We start from the raw sequence: 22,784 nt of genomic DNA on the forward strand, positions 1-22,784 counted from the left end.
TCTTCTGTGCTCCTATATGATTGTATAAGTGATCGGAGAATATCTCTTTCACAAGTTGTGGAAAAGATCAAATACGCACACGCCTTATGTCGGGTGCACACGCTTATGTAATGACTATAAGTCAATTATCAGGCCCACACCACTTTGAGGGTTAATATGTGCTCCATTGTATTCTTTCAAGTGTTAACAATATCTATATTATTAGTTTGAAAACATCGGATTTTTTTAGGTGGATTTGGTATACACTTGCACTTTTCTGCATAATTCCATCAAACATGATCCTTGGCCAAATATACCAGCTTTGTATCCATTTCTTAACAATGTGGTGGCTGTTCAGTCTTTTACTAAATTCACAAAAGATAAAGTAAATAGTGTTTTGGAATACATATAACATTTTCTGAACTTTTTGATACAACCAGTTATGTTACTACATGCAAATCCCATGTTTTTTTTATCACCAAGAACTGGCAAAATAAATGCAGAAACCAGTTTAAATTTGTTACATAAGTTGATATTATCAATATTTCAGCTAAGTTCATTAGTCAGGTTGGCACACCCTTTTGTTCCAATTGGACATTCAAACTTAAAAAGAGTTCACAAATTTGTAATTTGTGGGCCTAAAAAACATTGTTTTCGTACAAATTTAACTGGAATCCTTGTTTTATAAAATAAACTGTGTTAATATTTCAGTTGTTACAAGATATACTTTTTTTCCGACTAAGCAGGACTATTTATAAAAGAATAGTACACGTCACAAAGAATGGTTGAATAAGTGATACAGTTTTAAGTAGCCTTTCTGGTGTAATGAAGTATATACTGACAGGAGTTGCTGCTAAACATAGATATTTTGACTCCAAATTATTGCATTCTTTCACAGTAACTGTGGGGATATCTCATGGGACAGATGAATGTGATGATATTAATTTATTTTGATTTATAAAGATCCATATGAATTTATTTTAGTATATCTCTACTTTAGTTTCATTCAGTTTCAGAGATTCCTTTGAAAGACTCTGCTTGCTGCGGACAATGTAGTAACTGTCTTCGAAATGAAGAATGTGGCAATAAGAGTTTCTTTGAAAGAAAGAAGTTTAAGAATGAGGAGACCAGATGCGAGCTGGTAGGTTACTCTATGTTTGAAATTAAATTGTGCAGTTTTTTTTTATTTTTTTTTTTCGCTGTAAGAAATGTCTATAAACTTTTCCATAGCCTAATGGCCTAAAAATTAAATAATGGATAGCCAAATTTTAATAGCAAAGAGGAATTGCAAGATATGTTCCAAATTTGGAGAAGATTAACAAACAATAAAACTGTGTCTGTGTTGTTTTCAGTTTCTTTAACTTTATTTTGGAAAACCAAAAGTCTAAAACAATGAGAATAAGCTTAAATTTTAATGATTTTTAAAAGACTGGATAAGAAATGCTAGTTGAACAAGCTTTGAAGGAATTGACTCAACTGAGGTTCCACCAAGTGGAAATAATCTATTCATCAATCATCAAGTCTATCACAGTATTAAAAGCTGAAAAAGTAGGCAGTTGTAGTTACTTTTGTACATTGTTCAAACAAGAAATATACACAAAAAGTGTCATTTTTTCTTATTTGTGGTGTAGTATTGTAATTTATATTGTCCTTTTTGAATATCTCAAAATAATGGTTACCTCTGATTGGGAGTTACAGCAGTAGAATTGTTTGTTATTTCTTAGGTGTACGACAAAGCGAGTGTTGGCATCAATCAGCTAAGAAGAAATGAATGTCGTGAAAATCCAAAGAAAGTGTTCGTACAGTGTATGGGGCCGAACTGTCTCAAACCAGCAAGAGTCAATAGTAAATACTGCAGTCACGATTGTGGCTATGCTTTGAACCACTTGCGGCTAATTTCAGTAAGTTCTTTACAATTATCAGCTTTTAAGTTAATCTTTTTTACATGCAGCTGTGTTTCACTCAATCAGTGAGTGTGAAAATCAATCAATATACTAAAAATTAAGATTTAAATTGCACTACATTTAGATTAAAATGGCACAGAAAATTTTTTACATTAATAGTACAGTGTTAGTCCCTGCATGTAATGCGCTCTGAAAATAATGTACCATATTTTTTAACTCTTAGATTTGCAGAAAACGGTTGGCATCATGGTTTCTGCTGACAGTATGTTTGTGCAGTATGTTAAAGCATTTTGAATGAATATTAAAAACCAGTTTTAAAAAGTAAAAGTCAAAGAATGTCTTATTTTACCAGTCCTCTCTAACACTTAACCTGGGGACCAACGGCTTAAAGGTGACTGCCGAATCACCACCAATGGTCGGGTAGGTGGGGTGCTTGCAAGTACAGGATCCTTGACATCGCCACGCTTGACATTGCTTGTTCTGATTATCTTGTGAAAACCACCGTACCTGATGCATTGTGCCATGTGGCAAACCAGTTAATTCCTTAACCAAAAGTACTTGTGTACAATATTCAATTAATAATTTAGCATTATTGCTACTAGCCACTAGTTTTACTGTATTTGCATTTCCAGATACTAACAATAAGTTCTGTGTGGGACAGGCGAAATTCAACTGAGTCAAAAACCTCAATAATAAAGCCATCAATAACTTGTAATCTGAATAACAAATATATTAATATTATTGTACTTTCACATTTGCAGATAATACCGAACCGCATCTTGGAACAAGAACAAGTGCCCTGTATGGCAGACATCAATGATCATCGTAAACTGAAACAGATCAGAGATGAACAGAATGTTTGTATCAGTAATCTGCAGAATCTTGACAAGAAAGAGAAGGTAAAGGACAAAACACGTTGAAGCCCAAACTAATATTGTGGTATCCTTATTGTACTTAAAATCTGTATGTGAGTTTTATGTGTTCTATAATACACCTAGACTGTTTTATAGATAGAAAGTGAGTTTTATTTATATATATATTATATTATATATATATATATATATATATATATATATATATATATATATATATATATATATACAGGGTGATTCATGAAGTTCTCCCCCCACTTCTACAGCACATTGTAATAGTAAAAATAATGAAAAAATGTTATATAAACATAGGTCCGAAAACGCTTCGTTAGCGAGTTACAGCTAGCGAAAGATTTCGCCTGAATTCCTGGGTAAAGAGTAAAATAAAGCCATACTGAACTTTTGGAAAGGTTAATTAAGTAAGAAATATCGTGGATTCTTATGTATTTTTTACCTGATAAAAGCTAATAAAAAGGTTTCAGAACTGTACCTGTAGTAGTTTTTGAGGGATTCCAGGGTTAAATGCAAAAAATTGGGGCACGAAACAATGTTTTTTTAAGTTTGATGTACAATAACTTTGTTAAATTGGTAATAAATACATAAAATCAACAAACATTAATTGTAGAGAATTTTAATTCTGAGAAAATTGATATAATCAAAGTCTAAAATAAAAACAGAAATAAGTACCAAAAAATCGATTTTATTCAGTATAATACATTACTAGTTTTTAGCAAAATTAATCAGGTTGGGCCAACCGTACGCACCTTTTTATAATAGATGTTCGAAAAAATGAGGCCATCATTATCAATACATTTATGCAGCACGTTTGTGTATTGCTTTTTGTTGCGTTTCTTAATTTTTCCAGGACTTCCCTGTATCTGCACAGCCGAATCCATAATACGGCAATTAATTCATCACGAGAATTCACTTTTGTCTTGTAATCACAATGTCTTTTCATCCATCCCCAGATGCAATAATCCAATGGAGATAGATCTGGTGATCTTGGTGGCCAAGGGTGAGGCCCTCCACGACCAATCCAGTGTCCAGGAAATTGATGATTTAAGTAAGCAGAAACGGCACGTGAAAAGTGGGGAGGTGCTCCGTCATGCTGGAAGTACAAATTTTGTCTGAGATGTAAAGGAACATTCTCTAACAGCTGCGGCAACTCTTCTTGAAGGAAATGCAAATACAACTCAGCATTTAGGCGTCCAGGTAATATGAAAGGTCCAATCAGCCGATTGTGCAAAAGGCCACACCAGACATTGACGCTAAATCGGTGTTGAAAAGTTCTGTTCCACTACCTCCATGTGGATTTTCTCTTCTGCCCATGAGTGTTCATTGTGCAAGTTATTGACACCATCCCGAGTGAATTGTGCCTCATCCGTAAACAAAATACGCTTGTAGAGTTGATTATTAATATTCAAAAAGTTGCAAAACTCCAAGCGAAGCGGATCATCCCCTAGTTGTAGATGTTGAACCTTTTGTTTATGAAACGGATAAAATTTGTTTCGATTAGTGACCTCCACACCGTTGACTGTGAAAACTCCTATCCGCCTAGAAATACGTTGTGTACTTACACCTGGACTGCGATGAACAGCATTAATAACAATATCATCATCAAGTTGGACAGCTCGTTCATAATTGGTTTCTAGTAACTTGGTAGTGATCCTGTTTCCCGAAGAGTACGAAAAGTTCCTGAAATTGTTTTGGTATCTGGAATCCTCCTATTAGGTGTAACGTAGTTCATATTCTTCTACAGCAGCTCTAGCATTACCATTATAGTATAACCCCAAAATAAAAACCATATCATCAGCGTATTCCTCTGATGTAAATAAGTAAGGCATTTTTTCGCTGAATAAAACAATCGAATTATAACTCACAGAAAAATTGCATTTAATAACATGATTCACAGAACCCGATCTCCTGCTGTAGTTTGCAAAACACCACTAATACACAGTTCTAACGTAACAGTACAGAATACCATTGTTGATCAGCTGTTATTCGTGCGTTACAAACTTAAAAATTAATAAAACAAAAAACTGCATTTCGATGATTAGTAAACAATAATGGGAAAATGTTTGCTTCTTTATTTTCAAACATTTGATGTAAATTTTTATAAAAAAAAAAAAAAAAATACAACGTAATAAAACATGATATTTTTATTTACAAACAAATTTATTTAACAGTTAATCTTGTTTTCTCAATTTATCTCATCATTAAGGAACAAACATTTTGTTTTTGTTTTATTTTAACTAAATACCGTACGGTATTTCTTTACAGCTAGTAATGTATTATACTGAATAAAATCGATTTTTTGGTACTTATTTCTGTTTTATTTTAGACTTTGATTATATCAATTTTCTCAGAATTAAATTCTCTACAATTAATGTTTGGTTGATTTTTATGTATTTATTACCAATTTAACAAAGTTATTGTACATCAAACTTAACAAAACATTGTTTCGTGCCCCAATTTTTGCATTTAACCCTGAATCCCTCAAAAAACTACTACAGGTACAGTTTTGAAACCTATTTTTATTAGCTTTATCAGTAAAAAATACATAAGAATCCACGATATTTCTTACTTAATTAACCTTTCCAAAAGTTCAGTATGGCTTTTATTTTTACTCTTTACCCAGGAATTCAGGCGAAATCTTTCGCTAGCTGTAACTCGCTAACGAAGCGTTTTCGGACCTATGTTTATATAACATTTTTTCATTATTTTTTACTAGTACAATGTGCTGTAGAAGTGGGGGAGAACTTCATGAATCACCCTGTATATAAAATTGACTTACTGAGTTTCTTTTTATAGCTAGAGTAACGTCCATTACCGCTGCAGACGTCGTATATTACCATCTGATTCCTTTACCTTCACCTGTCACCATATTTTGTCACTCTGAGATTATAGCTGTTCAGAAATAATTATGTTGTACACGAGTTATTACACAAATTAGAATTTGTTATGAGCCATGGACCAGGATACGATCACCTGATAGCTTGTAATAATGATTATTATTCATCAACTTGTAGGTGTAAACGTGTAATACATAGATTGACACAATAGTTATGCAAGGACATTCCGTGTGCCACTTCAACTATAACTGTACTAACCAAATAAAACAAAAAGATAAGAAACACGAAAAGGAAAGTTTTATAGAACTGACATTAAATGTTTGTCCTGTTGGTATACCTGCAAACAGTAGCAACTCAACACTTGGGATTGTACACCTTCTCTCCTCACAATTCAGGGGACAGTGAGGTCAGTCTGTTAGTTGCTTCGGGTTTGTGTTTTACATATAAACACTATTCAATCAGAATCCAATCTAATTACTGGTTTATATTATATATTTTTGGTGCCTTTTTACATAAGTATTATATTCTGAAACGTATATCTTAATCAATGATTTAAAACACTATTTTCCAGTTACTAAAACACTTATTTTACTAAAACTTAAACCAGTTAGCATTTTGTTATTACTATGTCTATTTGTTGTCTATAATGATATGTGCAACATATTACTAAAGATACACATTCTGTCATTACATTTATGTTATTTTGAAATGATACAGATTTATTGGTATGTGTGTTAAAAGTGGAACACAAAACAGGTGCAATAATTTGTGTTGTGAGCCAGAGCCGGGTTCTATTTTTAGTAGTGTTTTCATGCGGGTTAAACATCTAAGTATTACTTATGACTCCTTCTCCATTAGTAATTCAAAAACACAATTTTTAATTACTTTAATTTGCTACATTTTTTGTATCCCTAGGCATTTGCTAAACAAGTAAGGAAATATAGAACTGTGTAATCATCTCCCATATTCTGTTCTAGGTATAGCTAAGTTGCATAATAGTTCTATTATTTAGTATATTTATGTTAATTTTGTGTAGCATTAGTAAATTGTATTGCATTTCATTCTTCTCTCTACAACATTGTCCTTTTTCCAGTTCTTTGTTATTTGCCAAACTGAACATCATAAAATTGATACAAAAATTGAGCGATTAGTTTTGAATGTATCTGTTCAGCTGTTTGTAGCTGTACTTGTGTAGATTCTGCAAGAGCTGATAAACAGAGGCAAGAGAATGCCTGTTGTCGAAGCAGAGGAAGAGTCCAGGGAGGAAGATGAGACGAAGATGTACTGTGTCACGTGTGGGTGGGACATACCGATACAAACAGCCGTCAGGCACATGGAACTGTGCTTCAGAAAGGTTGGTCGCTTTTGTTTGATCCTCTCAAAAATTGAAATGAGTGGAGTTTTTGCTTCCTGTCTCTTTATTACAAGCTCACATGCATTCACTCTTTCAGGAATCCTATATTTACCTAGAACATCAAACTGATTAAAAAAGGTGTAAACTATGTATAATTATCAATATTTGAGTTCATTAAAATAATAGTGGAAAAGATCCAGTTTTTACATACATATGGATTTTTTTATCAGCTGTAAGAAAATACAGTTGTAAACTTTTGTTTATTTGTGTATTTCTTTGTACTTTTATAAAATCTTTATGTCTAAAACGTCAGCCTATGAGACATCTAGAGCTGTAGTAGCTTCCTGTTTTTTAAGCTTCCGGACACCGACCTCTGGAAGCTTCTGACATTTGGAAGATTGTTTTGCATCTGAACGTTCTTGAACTATTGAAAGTTAAATCTCAGCCGAAGAGTTTAGCAGTTTCAACCCTCATTCTCTGTGAGTTTCTAGTGTCTAGAAACCCCTGGCCTCTAGAATCTCAGAGCCCTTGGAAACTCTCAGTACTCAACAAGACAAAAATTAATTGTCTGTAGGTTCATGAGCCTCGACCCTGACATTTAATTTTCAAAGATAGCTTCCAGATCAGAAATACATGTAAATGAAAACTTGGCTCGTACATACTTTCATAGAGATATATGAAATTATAACTAAACTACATAACTTTTGGTTTGGTGAGCAATTAGTGATAAGATTTTAAAATCCATGATTACTATGCAATCTACATTTTATGTGTAATTTTTAATATTGACTCAATATCACAATATAGATTTTTCAAATAAACTTAATATGTTTCTGTATACAGCATATACCCAGTTCTAAAGTTCTCTTGTTCTACTGTATAATATATCATCTAAATAATGTATTCCTAACATGTTTTGTTTTAAGGTTGAAAGTCATGATGCCGTTGTGGAAGTTATTGAGAAAAATTCAAAGTATTGTAGAATATTTTGCAACTTCTACGATTCATCTAAAAACACCTTCTGTAAACGTCTACGCTATGTTTGTCCCGATCACTACAAACTTCCGAAAGCTGGAGATAATGAGGTAATAAGTTAACAGTAAATTCCAAATTATTTACATTATACATTGTAAATATCTTATTATCACTAAGAAACCTATGTATAGTGGGCAATGGTTAAATTTCCTTGTGCTCACTGATATATTGACAGTGTGTGTTAGAATCAGTAAAGAATTGTGTGAATAAACTAAATTCAGAGTTGAAAATGTGATAATACTAAATTTTAGAAAAACATAGGGAAGATCAATCTCATGGTGAAGTGTAACAATAAAGAGCTGCCACTGGCTCCAGCACAGAGCAGACCAGTAACGTTCTGGTGTACATGACTTCACACATGTCTAGTGAACTATCCAGGCCATGTAAACTCAGATCCAGATGTTAGCTCACAGATGTCTGTGGCGATGTAAAACGTTTACACAACTCAATGTGGCTGATAGCAAACTATAATATCAGTTGTAGACGATTTTGTGCAAGAAATGAATACGAAAGTTTAGAGAATGACATTTGAATCTTGATGAAGTTTATTGATGGCATTTTGAGTGAGATATGATAACTTGGATGACCTGTGATTTAAACCTGCAATTCCATTATTTCTGTTCTGACAGTGATGAAAATGTTTGATCACTATAGAGGACTTGTGTTACTAGGAGCTGATATGCTTTTTAAAGTGATAAAGTGATGTTTGTTGTAAATTAGCTAGTGAGTAATACTATATTGTGCTTTTTCTGTTTTGTTGAGGAAAATCAATTAGGTAATTATATTAAAAATTATACACTTTCTAATATTAAAAGCAAACGTACGTATAGTGTGAATTCTTATACAAGATTTTATAAGGGAGGTTAAAAACTCCTCATATAGGGCAATAACTAGTGTCAATTCAATTTCTAAAGACAAATTTTTGTACAATTAACTACCAAAAAAATTGTTGATTTTGTTTCTTTGCATATTAATTTCAGTGATGTTATTTTCATACAATCAATCATACTCTATTTTATAAATCTTTATTTGTGAAACAAATAAGTTGACAAGGAATGATAGAAAGCTTAGGTTAGAAGTAGTGGTCTTGTAAGAAAGTTTATGTTTACATATATTACAAAAAGCAAAGATCTCATTTATTGTGGTAAAAAGCTCCAAAGTGGACCTCATTTAATTTCTGCTATAAAATGTGAATTAATTCACAGAACAAATTCAGTACAGCGGTGATTGTCAATCACTTCCAGTACCACAGAATGTGCATTGAGGAATAAAATTCACTCAAGTTGGTTTGTAGTGCCAAGCAATATGAGACCAGTTACTGTAAAGAGCAGTTCCTGTGATCCGCAGGACAACCTGTGATTAGAGGAGGACAGTGAGGAATAACATTCAGTCAAGTTGGTTTGTAGTGCCAAGCAATATGAGACCAGTTACTGTAAAGAGCAGTTCCTGTGATCCACAGGACAACCTGTGATTAGAGGAGGACAGTGAGGAATAACATTCAGTCAAGTTGGTTTGTAGTGCCAAGCAATATGAGACCAGTTACTGTAAAGAGCAGTTCCTGTGATCTACAGGACAACCTGTGATTAGAGGAGGACAGTGAGGAATAACATTCAGTCAAGTTGGTTTGTAGTGCCAAGCAATATGAGACCAGTTACTGTAAAGAGCAGTTCCTGTGATCTACAGGACAACCTGTGATTAGAGGAGGACAGTGAGGAATAAAATTCACTCAAGTTGGTTTGTAGTGCCAAGCAATATGAGACCAGTTACTGTAAAGCGCAGTTCCTGTGATCTACAGGACAACCTGTGATTAGAGGAGGACAGTGAGGAATAACATTCAGTCAAGTTGGTTTGTAGTGCCAAGCAATATGAGACCAGTTACTGTAAAGCGCAGTTCCTGTGATCTACAGGACAACCTGTGATTAGAGGAGGACAGTGAAGAATAACATTCAGTCAAGTTGGTTTGTAGTGCCAAGCAATATGAGACCAGTTACTGTAAAGAGCAGTTCCTGTGATCTACAGGACAACCTGTGATTAGAGGAGGACAGTGAGGAATAACATTCAGTCAAGTTGGTTTGTAGTGCCAAGCAATATGAGACCAGTTACTGTAAAGAGCAGTTCCTGTGATCTACAGGACAACCTGTGATTAGAGGAGGACAGTGAGGAATAACATTCAGTCAAGTTGGTTTGTAGTGCCAAGCAATATGAGACCAGTTACTGTAAAGAGCAGTTCCTGTGATCCACAGGACAACCTGTGATTAGAGGAGGACAGTGAGGAATAACATTCAGTCAAGTTGGTTTGTAGTGCCAAGCAATATGAGACCAGTTACTGTAAAGCGCAGTTCCTGTGATCCACAGGACAACCTGTGATTAGAGGAGGACAGTGAAGAATAACATTCAGTCAAGTTGGTTTGTAGTGCCAAGCAATATGAGACCAGTTACTGTAAAGAGCAGTTCCTGTGATCTACAGGACAACCTGTGATTAGAGGAGGACAGTGAGGAATAACATTCAGTCAAGTTGGTTTGTAGTGCCAAGCAATATGAGACCAGTTACTGTAAAGCGCAGTTCCTGTGATCCACAGGACAACCTGTGATTAGAGGAGGACAGTGAAGAATAACATTCAGTCAAGTTGGTTTGTAGTGCCAAGCAATATGAGACCAGTTACTGTAAAGAGCAGTTCCTGTGATCTACAGGACAACCTGTGATTAGAGGAGGACAGTGAAGAATAACATTCAGTCAAGTTGGTTTGTAGTGCCAAGCAATATGAGACCAGTTACTGTAAAGAGCAGTTCCTGTGATCTACAGGACAACCTGTGATTAGAGGAGGTCAGAGAGAAAATTACAGGTTGTGATTTCGGTTTCATCACTAGTTGTTAACATGGTTTATCTAAATTGCCGTATCTATTAAGATATAATTTATTAATTGAAAACTTTATTTATAGTCTTCCGATGCTAGGTATTCTCAGATCTATGAACTTTTGTTTGTATGGCAGTTGATATTGTATGATTATCATATATCTCAGTCAAAAACAATAAATTCAACATTTAGAGTGAAATGTTTACAAACCAAAGGCAACAGAATTATTTCTAGTTTATGGTAGAATGTATTTGGTATTAATAAATTTGATACTGGTGCCACGTGTTACTGGAAGGCCTGTAGTTTCCGGTGAGCTGGAGTATGGTAGGTACTGCAACTCTAGAGTATGTCAAATATAAACATGAAGGGGTCATTGGTCTACAATTGGTTGATAAGCAGGTAATCTGTACTGTTAGGAAGAGGGAGACTGTCAAAACAAATCATGAGTGAACAGGAAGTGCACACTCCTGTGGACAGTGCATTGTAATAGAGCTTTAGGCCAAGCAGAGAGTGAGCTCAACTGAAATTTTGTGGTGATTCTGTGCATAGTTTGTGTACAATACCTTGTCAAGAACCCACGTGTTTGCTTGGTACAAAGAATTTTCTGTAGTGCGGGAAAAGTTTGAGAACAAGAGCCATGATTGTCATCCACTGAGGTTAACATTGAGGCAGTTCAATGAGGAAAATTTACACAACTCTCTTTGAAATCACAATACACAACATTATTATGAAGATTTGGTAGCAGCAATTAGCCAGAAGTGACAAAGATTTGTTGCATTAGGTTGTGTAACGTGGATCATATACACTATAGCCCAGACTTGTTGAACCTCACTGAGAAGTGTGTGGAGGCCAATGAGGTGTTTGTGCTCCAATGTGTAGGAGAATGTCTCAGGAGTTTTTGTGATGATTGAAAAAAAAGCTCTCAATCCGGTTGGGAAGACGTATTTGAAGAGTGGGAGAGAATATGTAGAAAAGTAATTCTTATTCATAAGTTTAGTCAAATAAAGTTCTATATTTTAAAATCAGTCCTGTTTATATTTGATACACCCTCATAGAAATATATGTGATATTTTATTTTAAAAAATTGTTTATTTTTAACAATAAATGTAATGCCAATTTGCTATCAAGCTTTGTATTTTTCAGTTACTGAATACTTTTATAGATTTATTATATTTTTTACTGTTTTAGTAATGCATGTTGAAAAGTATTTGAAATGTTTTGTTATATATATTTTAATTTACCTGTCACAGGTTTGTGGATGCCCAATGAAGGAAACAATATTACAAACAATTTATTCTGGTGTGGTGAATAAATTCTGCCAGAGGCTTAAGAAAAACTGTTACCAACATTTCAATTGGGAGAGCCTCTTCCTGGCTGATATTGATTTTGATCGTTTTAGAGAGGTAAGAAAGCTTAATTATAAGAGAAACTTTTTAATAAGAAAAATAAGTAGATTTGGTAAATAAATTTAAAACTAAAATATTTTTGATTATGCATAGGTTTGCAACAAATTTAATAAGTGAAGTCAGGTTCACCAATGAGCTTGTTATGTATGACAAGTGTAGCGTGGCTGTGCCGACTAGTTACCTGTTGGAGTGTGTGCACCAGTCGGCCGTTGTCCAACTCCAAGAGAGTTACCTCAGGGTTCATTTCTGGTTGGTTGTACTTTCCAGTTGAACCTATATCATGTGTTCTCGTAGGGTTTTATGATATTTTATTACTTTTCATATTTTTGTTAAACTAGCACATCTAGCAGCCCACGTATAATTTGGAGACAATAAGGAATTACTGTATAAAATACATTGTCAGACTAATTGTAAATATAGTTTAGATTTGACATAACAAAAATAATCTTCCTAAATATTTTAAGTCAAAGTCAAAGTATCTTTATTACATGATCATTAAGAACAGTAATTTGTCAGATTATAATACAAAGTTATTATAATACAATTGTAATATAATACTTGTGAATTAAAAGTTGGTGTTTAAATGTTGAAGGTCATGGTAGTTCTTGCATTTGCAGATTCCAGAAACTCTTCTATAGTGTAGACAGGATTCTTAAGCAGAAATTCTCTAAGCGAGTTCTTCAGTCTGTCGCCTGTCAGGTTTCGGAGGAAGTCTGGAAGGAGGTTTTTTAATTTTCAGCCTATGTTTGATGGTTTTTTTTTTAAAAGAGGGCTGTTCTGTGTTGTGGAATGGTAAGTCTTGAGGCATGGCGTGTGGGGTAATTGTGAACATCCATGTGAGTCTGCAGGTGTAATTTGTTGACATGTAAGATCGCTTCATAGATAGAGGGCAGGTACTGTAAGTATGCCTAGGGTCTGGTAGGCCTGTCGGCAGCTTTGCAGCGGCTCAAGGTTTGCAAGGGTCCTGACTGCCTTCTTTTGTAGTACAAGCACTCTCTTAAGGTTCCCTAACGAGGTTCCCCAGATTATGAGGCTGTATCTAATGTGAGACTCTACTAATGCATAGTAGGCTACTTTTGCCGCTTCCAGAGTGCCAACCCATTTGATACGTTTAACAACGTAGATACCTTTACTGATCTTTCTGCAAATGTTGTTATGGGATCTGTCCAAGTGAGGCCGCTGTCTAGAGTTACACCTAAAAACTTAGTCTGGTTAAGCACTGATATATTGGGGATGCTTGCAGGTAGGACTTTTTTCTTGCTAAAATGCACTTGTGTAGTTTTGTCAGGATTTATCGCCAAGTCATTTAATTTGCTGTAGGCGATGGCATTTTGTAGAGAATGAACAGAGTTATTATACAATTCTTTAGCTGAGCCATTTCTTAAAAGGAGAGTTGTATCATCTCCGTACATTATGCAGCTGGTACTGTTGTTTTCAATTAGGGCTGGGAGATCGTTAGTCAACAGAATGAACAGGATGGGTCCTAGTACAGATCTCTGTGGGACTCCTCTTGTAATTGGTTTAGGGTGTGATCTGAACATGCTAGTGAGGTTAGATGTTGTATGCTTAATCTCCACAACTTGAGATCTTCCTTTTAGGTAGCTGTCAAACCACTTGTTTTCTAAGCCTCTTACTCCCAAGGCTGCAAGTTTTTTGGAGATATGATTGTGTCCCAAACAGTCGAAAACCTTGCTGTAAACTAGAAATAATGCAGTCACAAATTGTCCTTCTTCTATACTGTTGATTATGGACTCAACCAAGCTTATGATGGCAGATAAAGTTGATTTTCTCTTTTGGAAGCCATGTTGACAGTCGGTAATAAGGCTGTGTTTTGCAAGATGCGTCATTAGCCTCTTCAATACAATTTTTTCTATAATTTTTGAAAATGTAGAGATGAATGATATGGGTCTATAATTTTTGGAGTCAGTTGTTAACCCCTTTTTGTGCTTGGGATATACCTTGGAAATTTTAAGTTTTGTAGGAAATTGGCCTAGGGAAAATGATTTATTTATGATTGATGTAAGAGGTTGAGTCAATTCTTCTGCACAATGCTTTACAGTTTTTGAAGAGTATTCATCTGTACCATTGGATGATTTATTTTTGTGTGTATTACTTGTTTTACTTCTTTCCATGTTGTGGGAGTCAGATGAAATGGTTCTATTAAAGGGGTGTTTAGATCCTCTCCTAGTCTGCAATCTCCCAATTGTTGGTTGTTTTGCTGTATCGTCAGTTCAGCTATTTGAGTAAAATAGGTGTTTAGTTGTTCAGCTACCTGAATAGGGTGTTCTACCACTGTATTGTTAATGTTTAGCTTAGGACAGGTTTTACTAGGTTGTTTAGCATGGCTCTCTGTATTTATTAGGCTCCATACAGCTTTGGACTTGTTGTCAGATGTCATTATTTTCCGGGTATTTTCATTTTGTTGTAGTGCTTTTAGTTTATTGTCGTACATCTTTTTCATATATACCATATTTTCTCTGTCTTGCACCTTTCCAGTTATTTCATAGGTGTTTAGAACTCTTAAATAGGCAGCTTTCATTTCGGCTGATTCTTGGTCATAGTAGTGAATTGGTTTATTCTTCCTTTGAGGGCAAGCGATGTCAAGGGCAGTTTGCAGTACTCCTTCAAATATATTGAATGCTGACTCTGCATCTTCAGCATTGTGGACAGTATCCCAGTTTTTAATGGAAAGCAGTGACTTGAGCTGGTCGAGGTTTCTTCTTCCCATTTGTCGCCGTTGAGTTTGTGTATTAGTATAATGTTTACTACAATACACATTGCACATTTGAGCTGTATGATCTGATAGTCCAGTTTGTAAAATTGTTGCACTAAGGTCATGTTCTGGAATATTAGTGCATATACAGTCAATTGAAGTACTTGTGTCAGGTGTAATGCGAGTTGGTGGTAAAGGGAGCCTTCTTATGTTTTGTGTTGCCAGCTTGTTGTCAAGCATTATGTGGTTCGGGTGGTTGGGTTTTAATCTGTCAATAATTATGTCTCCTGTCATAATAAACAAGTTATTATGTGCTTGAATATGTTCCAGGATGTTTGATAGAATGTCCAAGCTAGTTTGAATGTTTACCCCAGGAGGGCGGTAAACACATAGGAGGTAGAGATGGTTCCTTCTGATTGTTATGTGAGCCATTGCAGCCTCGAGTAGTTTTTCTTCACAGTAGTCAGTTATGTCAATAGCTTATATACTGTTTATTAAGCTGTCCTTACAATAAATAGCAACTCCCCCAATTTATGTTCTTTTCTGCAATATTCAGCTATGAGAGTGTATCCTTGAAGTTTTGTGTTTTTAATATCACTTTGCTTGAGACCCTGTTCTGTTAAGACTGAGAGGCTGGGACATATTTCACATAGTAGATGGTTCAGCCGGTTATTTTTGAAATCAGACCTCTTATGTTTTGATGGCATATTGTTAGGTTGTCTTTCAAGGAGGGCGTTTTTTCCAAATGCCCTGAAAAAATCTAAGGTAATTCCAAAATTCAAAAAAGGGGACACTGCATTAGTAGGAAACTATAGACCAATATCTATTCTATCAACTATATCCAAGGTAATTGAAAATGCAATGCTTGTCCGACTCATGAGTCATTTGATCAATAACAACATCCTCTGCACTCAACAACACGGTTTTCTAAAAGGGAGATCAACAAACACAGCCCTTACAAACCTAGTTGAGCATATCATCGACCAATTAGAGGAAGGGGCATCGGTCACTGGTTTCCTCTTGGATTATAGCAAAGCTTTTGACACATTAGACCACTCCCTCTTACTGAATAAAATGAAGACAATGGGAATAAAAGGTAATGCTGCAAAGTGGTTCTCAAGCTATCTGACCGACAGAACACAGATAGTTGAACTAATGTACACTATGAAAAACACCGCCAGCATAGCAAGATCTTCTTCACTCCCAATCACAAGAGGTGTTCCTCAGGGCTCGGTAATGGGACCAATTCTTTTTATCCTGTTTACAAACGACCTGGCAAAATATTTGCATGAATATGGTCAAACAATAATGTACGCAGATGACACGGCACTCCTGGTTACTGAAAAACAGACAAACAGACTGGAAATCTCATCCTTCGTAACATTCAACATGGCCAAGCAGTACTGTCATCAAAATTACCTGATCCTGAATGAGAACAAAACTCAACAACTAAACTTTGGAAATAGAACTGCAGAGCTACCTGGGCTTCCAGATCTCGAACTTAAAAGCAAAGCAAAATATCTTGGCGTTACAATAGACAATAGACTCACCTGGACATCACACGTAGACCAGCTTTGCGGAAAGTTAAACACCAGCCTATATGCACTCAAAAGAATAAAGAGCTCTAATGATCTAGAAACAGCTAAAATAGCATATTACTCGCTATTTGAGTCGCATATTAGGTATGGGCTGATAGTGTGGGGAAACTCCTCTGCCAGAAACGTCCAAAGAATATTGGTACTACAAAAGAAAGCAGTAAGAACATTATTAGGTCTTAACCCATATGACACTTGTCGGGGCGCCTTTGAAGAACTAAAAATCCTTACTGTAGTATCACTCTACATCCTAGAAGTGGTCAAACATGCCACAGAGAAATTTCATCAGAAACTAGGAGATAATCACCAATACAACACCAGGAACACCACAAACTTTGCCATGCCAATTCACCACCTGACTCTCTATGAGAAGAAGCCGTGCTATGCAGGAGGCTGTTCAACCTCTTGCCTGAGCAGTTAAAAAGGATCCACCAAGAGAAAAACTTCAAGAAACATCTCACCAAATGGTTGCTAGAACACTCCTTCTACACCTTAGAAGAGTTTGTCACCTGGAGGAACACCTAACCACATGAACAAAGAAAATAAAGTCCTTGATTCACATCATGTATAACTGTATGACGCAAATTCTGTACTCTAAGTCCAAGAATAAAGATTATTGATTTCTGATTTCTGTCAATTTTCTCTGCTGAGTGTTGCCTAAAAAACAGTTTGTTTCTATTGACTCTTAGCATTGTAAAATGTTGCTACTGCATGCTTCTGACTTTCCTTTTGACATCACTGGAGATGTAATTGTATCCTTCACTATATGGTGTTCAATTTGATTTTGTGACAGATCTTGTGGCTGAGAAGGGGAGTAGGTTTGTTGCTTGTAGGATTGATGGGTCAAATTTATGGTGGTCGTACATTCCTTATAAAAATCAATTTGTTTTGAAAAGAACTCCTCAAAAGATTCCTCCTTTGGCTTTATTTTGGCAAATAATGGTGGTTTCCTTTTACCAGGTGTTTTGTGTGTTTATTCTGTATCGTTCGATTGTTTTCCCACTTTAGCCATTTGCAAACAGACACTGTAAGCCACTGCAAAAACACATAAGGTGTTGTTGGTTTGTATGGGATTTTTAAGATTTAGTTTTTCAACACAAGTCTGTCTAATTCCAGAAGTGAGAGAGCTGTTAGTCTCTGTCAGGGATGTAGTCCAAGTGGTTTCCAGTTTTTTATTGCAGGTTTGTCTGATTCCTGAAGTCAGAGTTGCCTTGCTCTGTCGGAGATGTAGTCAAAGTGGTTTCCAGTTTTTTATTGCAGGTTTGTCTGATTCCTGAAGTCAGAGAGTTGCCTTGCTCTGTCAGGGATGTAGTCCAAGTGGTTTCCAGTTTTTTATTGCAGGTTTGTCTGATTCCTGAAGTCAGAGTTGCCTTGCTCTGTCGGAGATGTAGTCAAAGTGGTTTCCAGTTTTTTATTGCAGGTTTGTCTGATTCCTGAAGTCAGAGAGTTGCCTTGCTCTGTCAGGGATGTAGTCCAAGTGGTTTCCAGTTTTTTATTGCAGGTTTGTCTGATTCCTGAAGTCAGAGAGTTGCCTTGCTCTGTGGGAGATGTAGTCAAAGTGGTTTCCAGTTTTTTATTGCAGGTTTGTCTGATTCCTGATGTGATTAAATCCTTTGAAGTGCTAAGTAGCTCATCATGAAGAGAAATAGTGGAGTGGCAGGGGTTATCCAGAGTTTTAGTTATAAGGAGGGCACGTGAAGATTCATAGATAGTGGGAGGTTGAAGGACTGATATGCTGTTTTTCTTGTAAGGTGTTGTAGAGCTGCTTTGTAAAGTTTCATGTTGAGGTAAGATTTAGTGTTTACTACAAGAGATTTAAGGTAGGCTCTTATAGTACACTCTTGTTCATCAAGCTTAAGGATAAGTTCTTGACAATTTGTTTGAATGGAGTGAATGAGAAAGTTCCTGGATTCTAGCTCAGTTCTCAACACTACTTCAGTGCTATGGTATTACTGTCTGGGGTGGATCCACTATGGGCAATCTCAACCGCGTCCTGGGTATGCAGAAAAGGGCAATCAGAGTAATAGCAGGCTTAAGTCCAAGACAAAGCTGTAGAGATGTTTTCAAGAACCTGAACATCCTGACGGTCACTTCCATCTACATCCTAGATACTGTCCTTTACTGTGTGACCAAAGACCCCCCTAAACAAAGTGACGTGCATGAATACAACACCAGATATGCAGGAAACTATGTGCTGCCAGGTCACAGAACAGCCATGTATGAAAGGAAACCATTTTATGCAGGAATGAAGATGCTAAACAAGATACCAGACCACTTGAAAGCTGGAGTCCCTGTGCTGATGAAGAGGAAGCTACAGAGATGGCTTCTAGACAAGGCTTTCTACACCCTAAATGAATTCTTTACTTGGGGAGACCCCACATAACACTGAAGAAGCTTTTTCATTTCACTTTGTACCTATTATACTAATTTGACTTAAATTTGACGCTGTACCGTTATTATAGTACATATATTGAATTTGTATAGAGCTAATACTTTATAAATTAGAACAACCTTTCGGAAATACTTGATTTATTCCGAAATTTAAGTTCACCAAAAGGTTAACAAAGTTTACAAACTTGTGATTCGATTTTCTTCAAAATGTCACTCAATCGAACAAATCTAATTAAGAGTCTGATAAAAAGGAATTAAAATTTAAATTAAACTAAAAATGTATACTTCTCCAAAAATGGTTTAAATTAACAAAACAAAATAAAAAGTTCTCTTCTCAAAATACTCAAAATTAATATAACACAAAACTTGATATTTACTTTATCACCAAAATTTAATTCACAATACTTCAAAAAAATTGAATTAAATTTTCAGACTCTGAAATATGGGAAACTTTAGAAATTTTAATTACAGTATTATAAAAATAAAAGATATTAACTATACGCTGGTACGGGACTTACTACTTTGAAGATTACGGAGGCAGATCGGAAACTAAAACGCACTAAAGAAATTAAATACTTGAAATTGAATTTACACGCGATAAAATAATTACTCTAAATCCCAACTATAGGGTTAGAGAAAGAACTTCAGCTTCTTAACTGGACCGGTACACCTTCTCGTGGAAACTCCAAGACTCGACTGACTCCCTCCCTCTCTCCAGCGAGCCGGGTCGGAACGTATCACCGTAGCTCGATCAGCTGATTGACCGGTCTAACTGAACAAACAAAGTCCACGCACCGCGTCTAGTTAACAAGAGCCTACTTCCTACCGCGATTCAGCATAAATAATTAGAACTATGGTACAACGCTGTAACATTTCTTGAAGAAATTGTAATAAAGGATATTGTCTATTGTCCCTCAAGGCAGCTATTTCCAACTGAAGTCTATCGGTTTCCTTTTTAAAGTAGATGGTCTTGCTGTCAAGATCCTCTGTGAGTTGTTGGATTCTAGTATTAAGTACTGATTTTTCTGAGTTTAGGTTATTAATTTTTGTGGCGAACTCATTTTTTTTCAATCTCTGCTTGGAGCAAGAAGTCCTGTTTGAGATTGTGCTCTTCTTCAAGTTTGCTTGTTATGAAGCACGGCTCTTCTTTGATCATCTGGTTATTTCCCTTTAATTCTGACATGATTTCTTCAGCACTTTTACGTCTGTCCTCCAGTTCCAATAGATTTTCAGATTTTGTCTCCTTCAGGTCGTGGAGTTGTTGTTTAATGAGGCAGTTCTCCTTCAGAAGTGCACTGCCAAGTTCAGCTGCGAGGGTGAGAGAGGTCTCATGGTCCAAGTATTCTTCTATTGAAAGGTTATAAATTTTGCTTTGCAGATCTTCAATGTCTTTGATACTCTTTTTCTTCACTGCACCGCTTACATTTCCACTGTTCAATGTCATTTTTGCTAATTTTTTTAAGTTTACTGTCCGACCAGTCAAGACACTTTGAGTGAAACCATCTATGACAGCCACTAGTGCAACAAATAGCAGAATATTTAACCTCTATGTCACATACACCACAAGGATATTTTGACATTTTATGACTGGGTGTTAAGTGAAAATAAATAAAAGTAAATACCAATATGCACAAATCAGTGTTTGGTGTCTGTAATAATGGTTTTAATGGTGGAGAGCTAACCAATTGTTTTGTCTAAAAGTGATTAATATCAGTCAGGATTGTCTGAACTTTTTTGTTATGATATAAAAAGAAGAAAATGTACAGTTTTTAAGTTGTTGACAATAATGAACAGAGATTTAAGAGTGTTCTTGGATATTTGACTGTCAACCGGGTATAGATTACAGCAGTAGTTACAGCACTGTTTATGTGATGTAATGCTGACGGTGCTGACACAGCGTCTGGGTCAATGGTCACAGTCACATATGGTAGAGCAGCTGTACAGCTGTATGCTGGCACTGAGTGATGTGGCTGTTTGATATCTGTTAGCTTAATTCTGCGGTGACATCACTGTTATACATGTTGTTAGTTCTACGTCACTGATGTTTTGGTTGTCATTAATGTGGGTAAAAGTTGGAAAGTCAAGAATAGATTTAGTAAAATTAAATCTAAAACTAAATCTCTGTTTATCTTGTAATATCTCAACAATAGTGTTATTTGGAACAAATATGAGATGCTATTCATTAGGTGAGTCAGCTACGTGAAAGTTTAAGTTTCATTGGTTTACTTTGTTTTTTTCTTAAATCTCGAGTCAAAAGTTATATTGGAATGGACTTACAGTTCTTCTAGGTTGGGTGTGAGTTTAGTTGGTAAACATGTGTTGTAATTTTCCACTAAAACTACACTTTAGAAGAATTTACAATTCATAGGTAGTGTTGGCTGTCAGCCATGTCAGCCTAAAATGCCACAAACTAAATATCCTTGTGGTGTATGCAGTATTGGAGTCAGATACTCAGGACTAAAGTGCACTGGCCCCTGCCAATTGTGGTACCATGCTGCATGTGTACAATTATCAGAAAAAAACCTTACAAAGATGTCCAAGTCAGAAAAATCCTGGATCTGCAATGAATGTGAAATTGGTAAAATCCCAGAAAAATCCCCCTACAAAGAAAATTCCTTTTTGTCTAAAAGTAGTGACCAAATCTCAGAATTTGAGGATGTGAAGTCAAAAGTACAAGAACGTAAAACGCTAGAAGAACCTGACCTAGAGACTTCACTAACTTTAGCTGCAGAAGTGGGAAATGCACTGCTTCATGAGAATAATAGACTAAGACAAGGCATCCAAAATATTCACAAGCATAAGTCCATGTTAGAGGCTAACCTGGCTAGCATGGAGGCTAAAATAGAGGACCTTCTAGCAAATGAAGAAAAATATATAAATAAAATGAAGTGTTACAAGAAAAACTTCAAGATACTCTCCTAGAACTCGATAAAAGTAAGCAACAACGGATAGAACAACAACACATCTTTGAAGATCATGACCAAACTCAAAGCCAACTGCTTACACAATACTCAGTAAAGATAAGTAATCTAGAAAAAACACTTTTGAAGACGGACAATGAAGCAAAACATTTACATGAAAACACTGTTGAGTCGGAGAATCTAAAATACCACAGAACTATAGAAACCCAAACATGCAACACAACACCTACTCCCGTACTAATAAGTACCCCTCTACTCTTGGATATAACTCAGCTGAAAAAGAGGCAGGATGAAATGGAGCACAGAATAAAGGAGCTCACTGTTCACTTCGACCATAACACCTTACCTAAACATTTCAATTACTTAATAAATCATAGTCCTTACTGCAGTAAACAAAAGCAACAAAGGCACCGACTCAAGGACCAAACTACTACCAGCTTTATAAAACCAAAAAATTCTGATAGAAAAGGGAATATTTTTAGCGTGTCTCTGCAAGTGGCCAAAATAAAAAATACAAAAAATAAAGCTGAACAACAGTCATATTTCAACTAAGACATTACCTACAACAGCACTTTCAGGTGAATCCAACGGAGCGACAACTTCACAGGCAACAAGATCGACAGGGGGAATCAGCCAAACCCCGCCAGAAAAACTGTCCGTAACAGCACTGACAGGGGAACCCAGCCAACTGACAAATTTAACAGAGGGAATCAGCCGACCCCACCAGAAAAACTGTCTGTAACAGCACTGACAGGGGAACTCAGCCAACTGACAAATTTAACAGAGGGAATCAGCCGACCCCACCAGAAAAACTGTCTGTAACAGCACTGACAGGGGAACCCAGCCAACTGACAAATTTAACAGAGGGAATCAGCCGACCCCACCAGAAAAACTGTCCGTAACAGCA

At 35.9% G+C, this 22,784-nt stretch overlaps 1 protein-coding gene across 5 annotated transcripts in view; it reads left to right on the forward strand.

Moving 5' to 3' along the window:
- Positions 1 to 22,784, forward strand: part of LOC124361726 (CXXC-type zinc finger protein 1-like) — a 68,220-nt gene that overhangs the window by 29,255 nt on the left and 16,181 nt on the right. For all 5 annotated transcript variants that reach the window (XM_046815666.1, XM_046815663.1, XM_046815664.1 and 2 more), the window contains 6 exons: positions 990 to 1,120; positions 1,704 to 1,880; positions 2,645 to 2,782; positions 6,803 to 6,961; positions 7,888 to 8,046; positions 12,102 to 12,254. In XM_046815666.1, coding sequence (XP_046671622.1) covers positions 990 to 1,120; positions 1,704 to 1,880; positions 2,645 to 2,782; positions 6,803 to 6,961; positions 7,888 to 8,046; positions 12,102 to 12,254 — 917 coding nt within the window. The remainder of the gene's footprint in view (positions 1 to 989; positions 1,121 to 1,703; positions 1,881 to 2,644; positions 2,783 to 6,802; positions 6,962 to 7,887; positions 8,047 to 12,101; positions 12,255 to 22,784) is intronic.

Source organism: Homalodisca vitripennis, chromosome 5 (genome assembly GCF_021130785.1).
Source record: "Homalodisca vitripennis isolate AUS2020 chromosome 5, UT_GWSS_2.1, whole genome shotgun sequence".
Lineage (NCBI taxonomy): Eukaryota > Metazoa > Arthropoda > Insecta > Hemiptera > Cicadellidae > Homalodisca > Homalodisca vitripennis.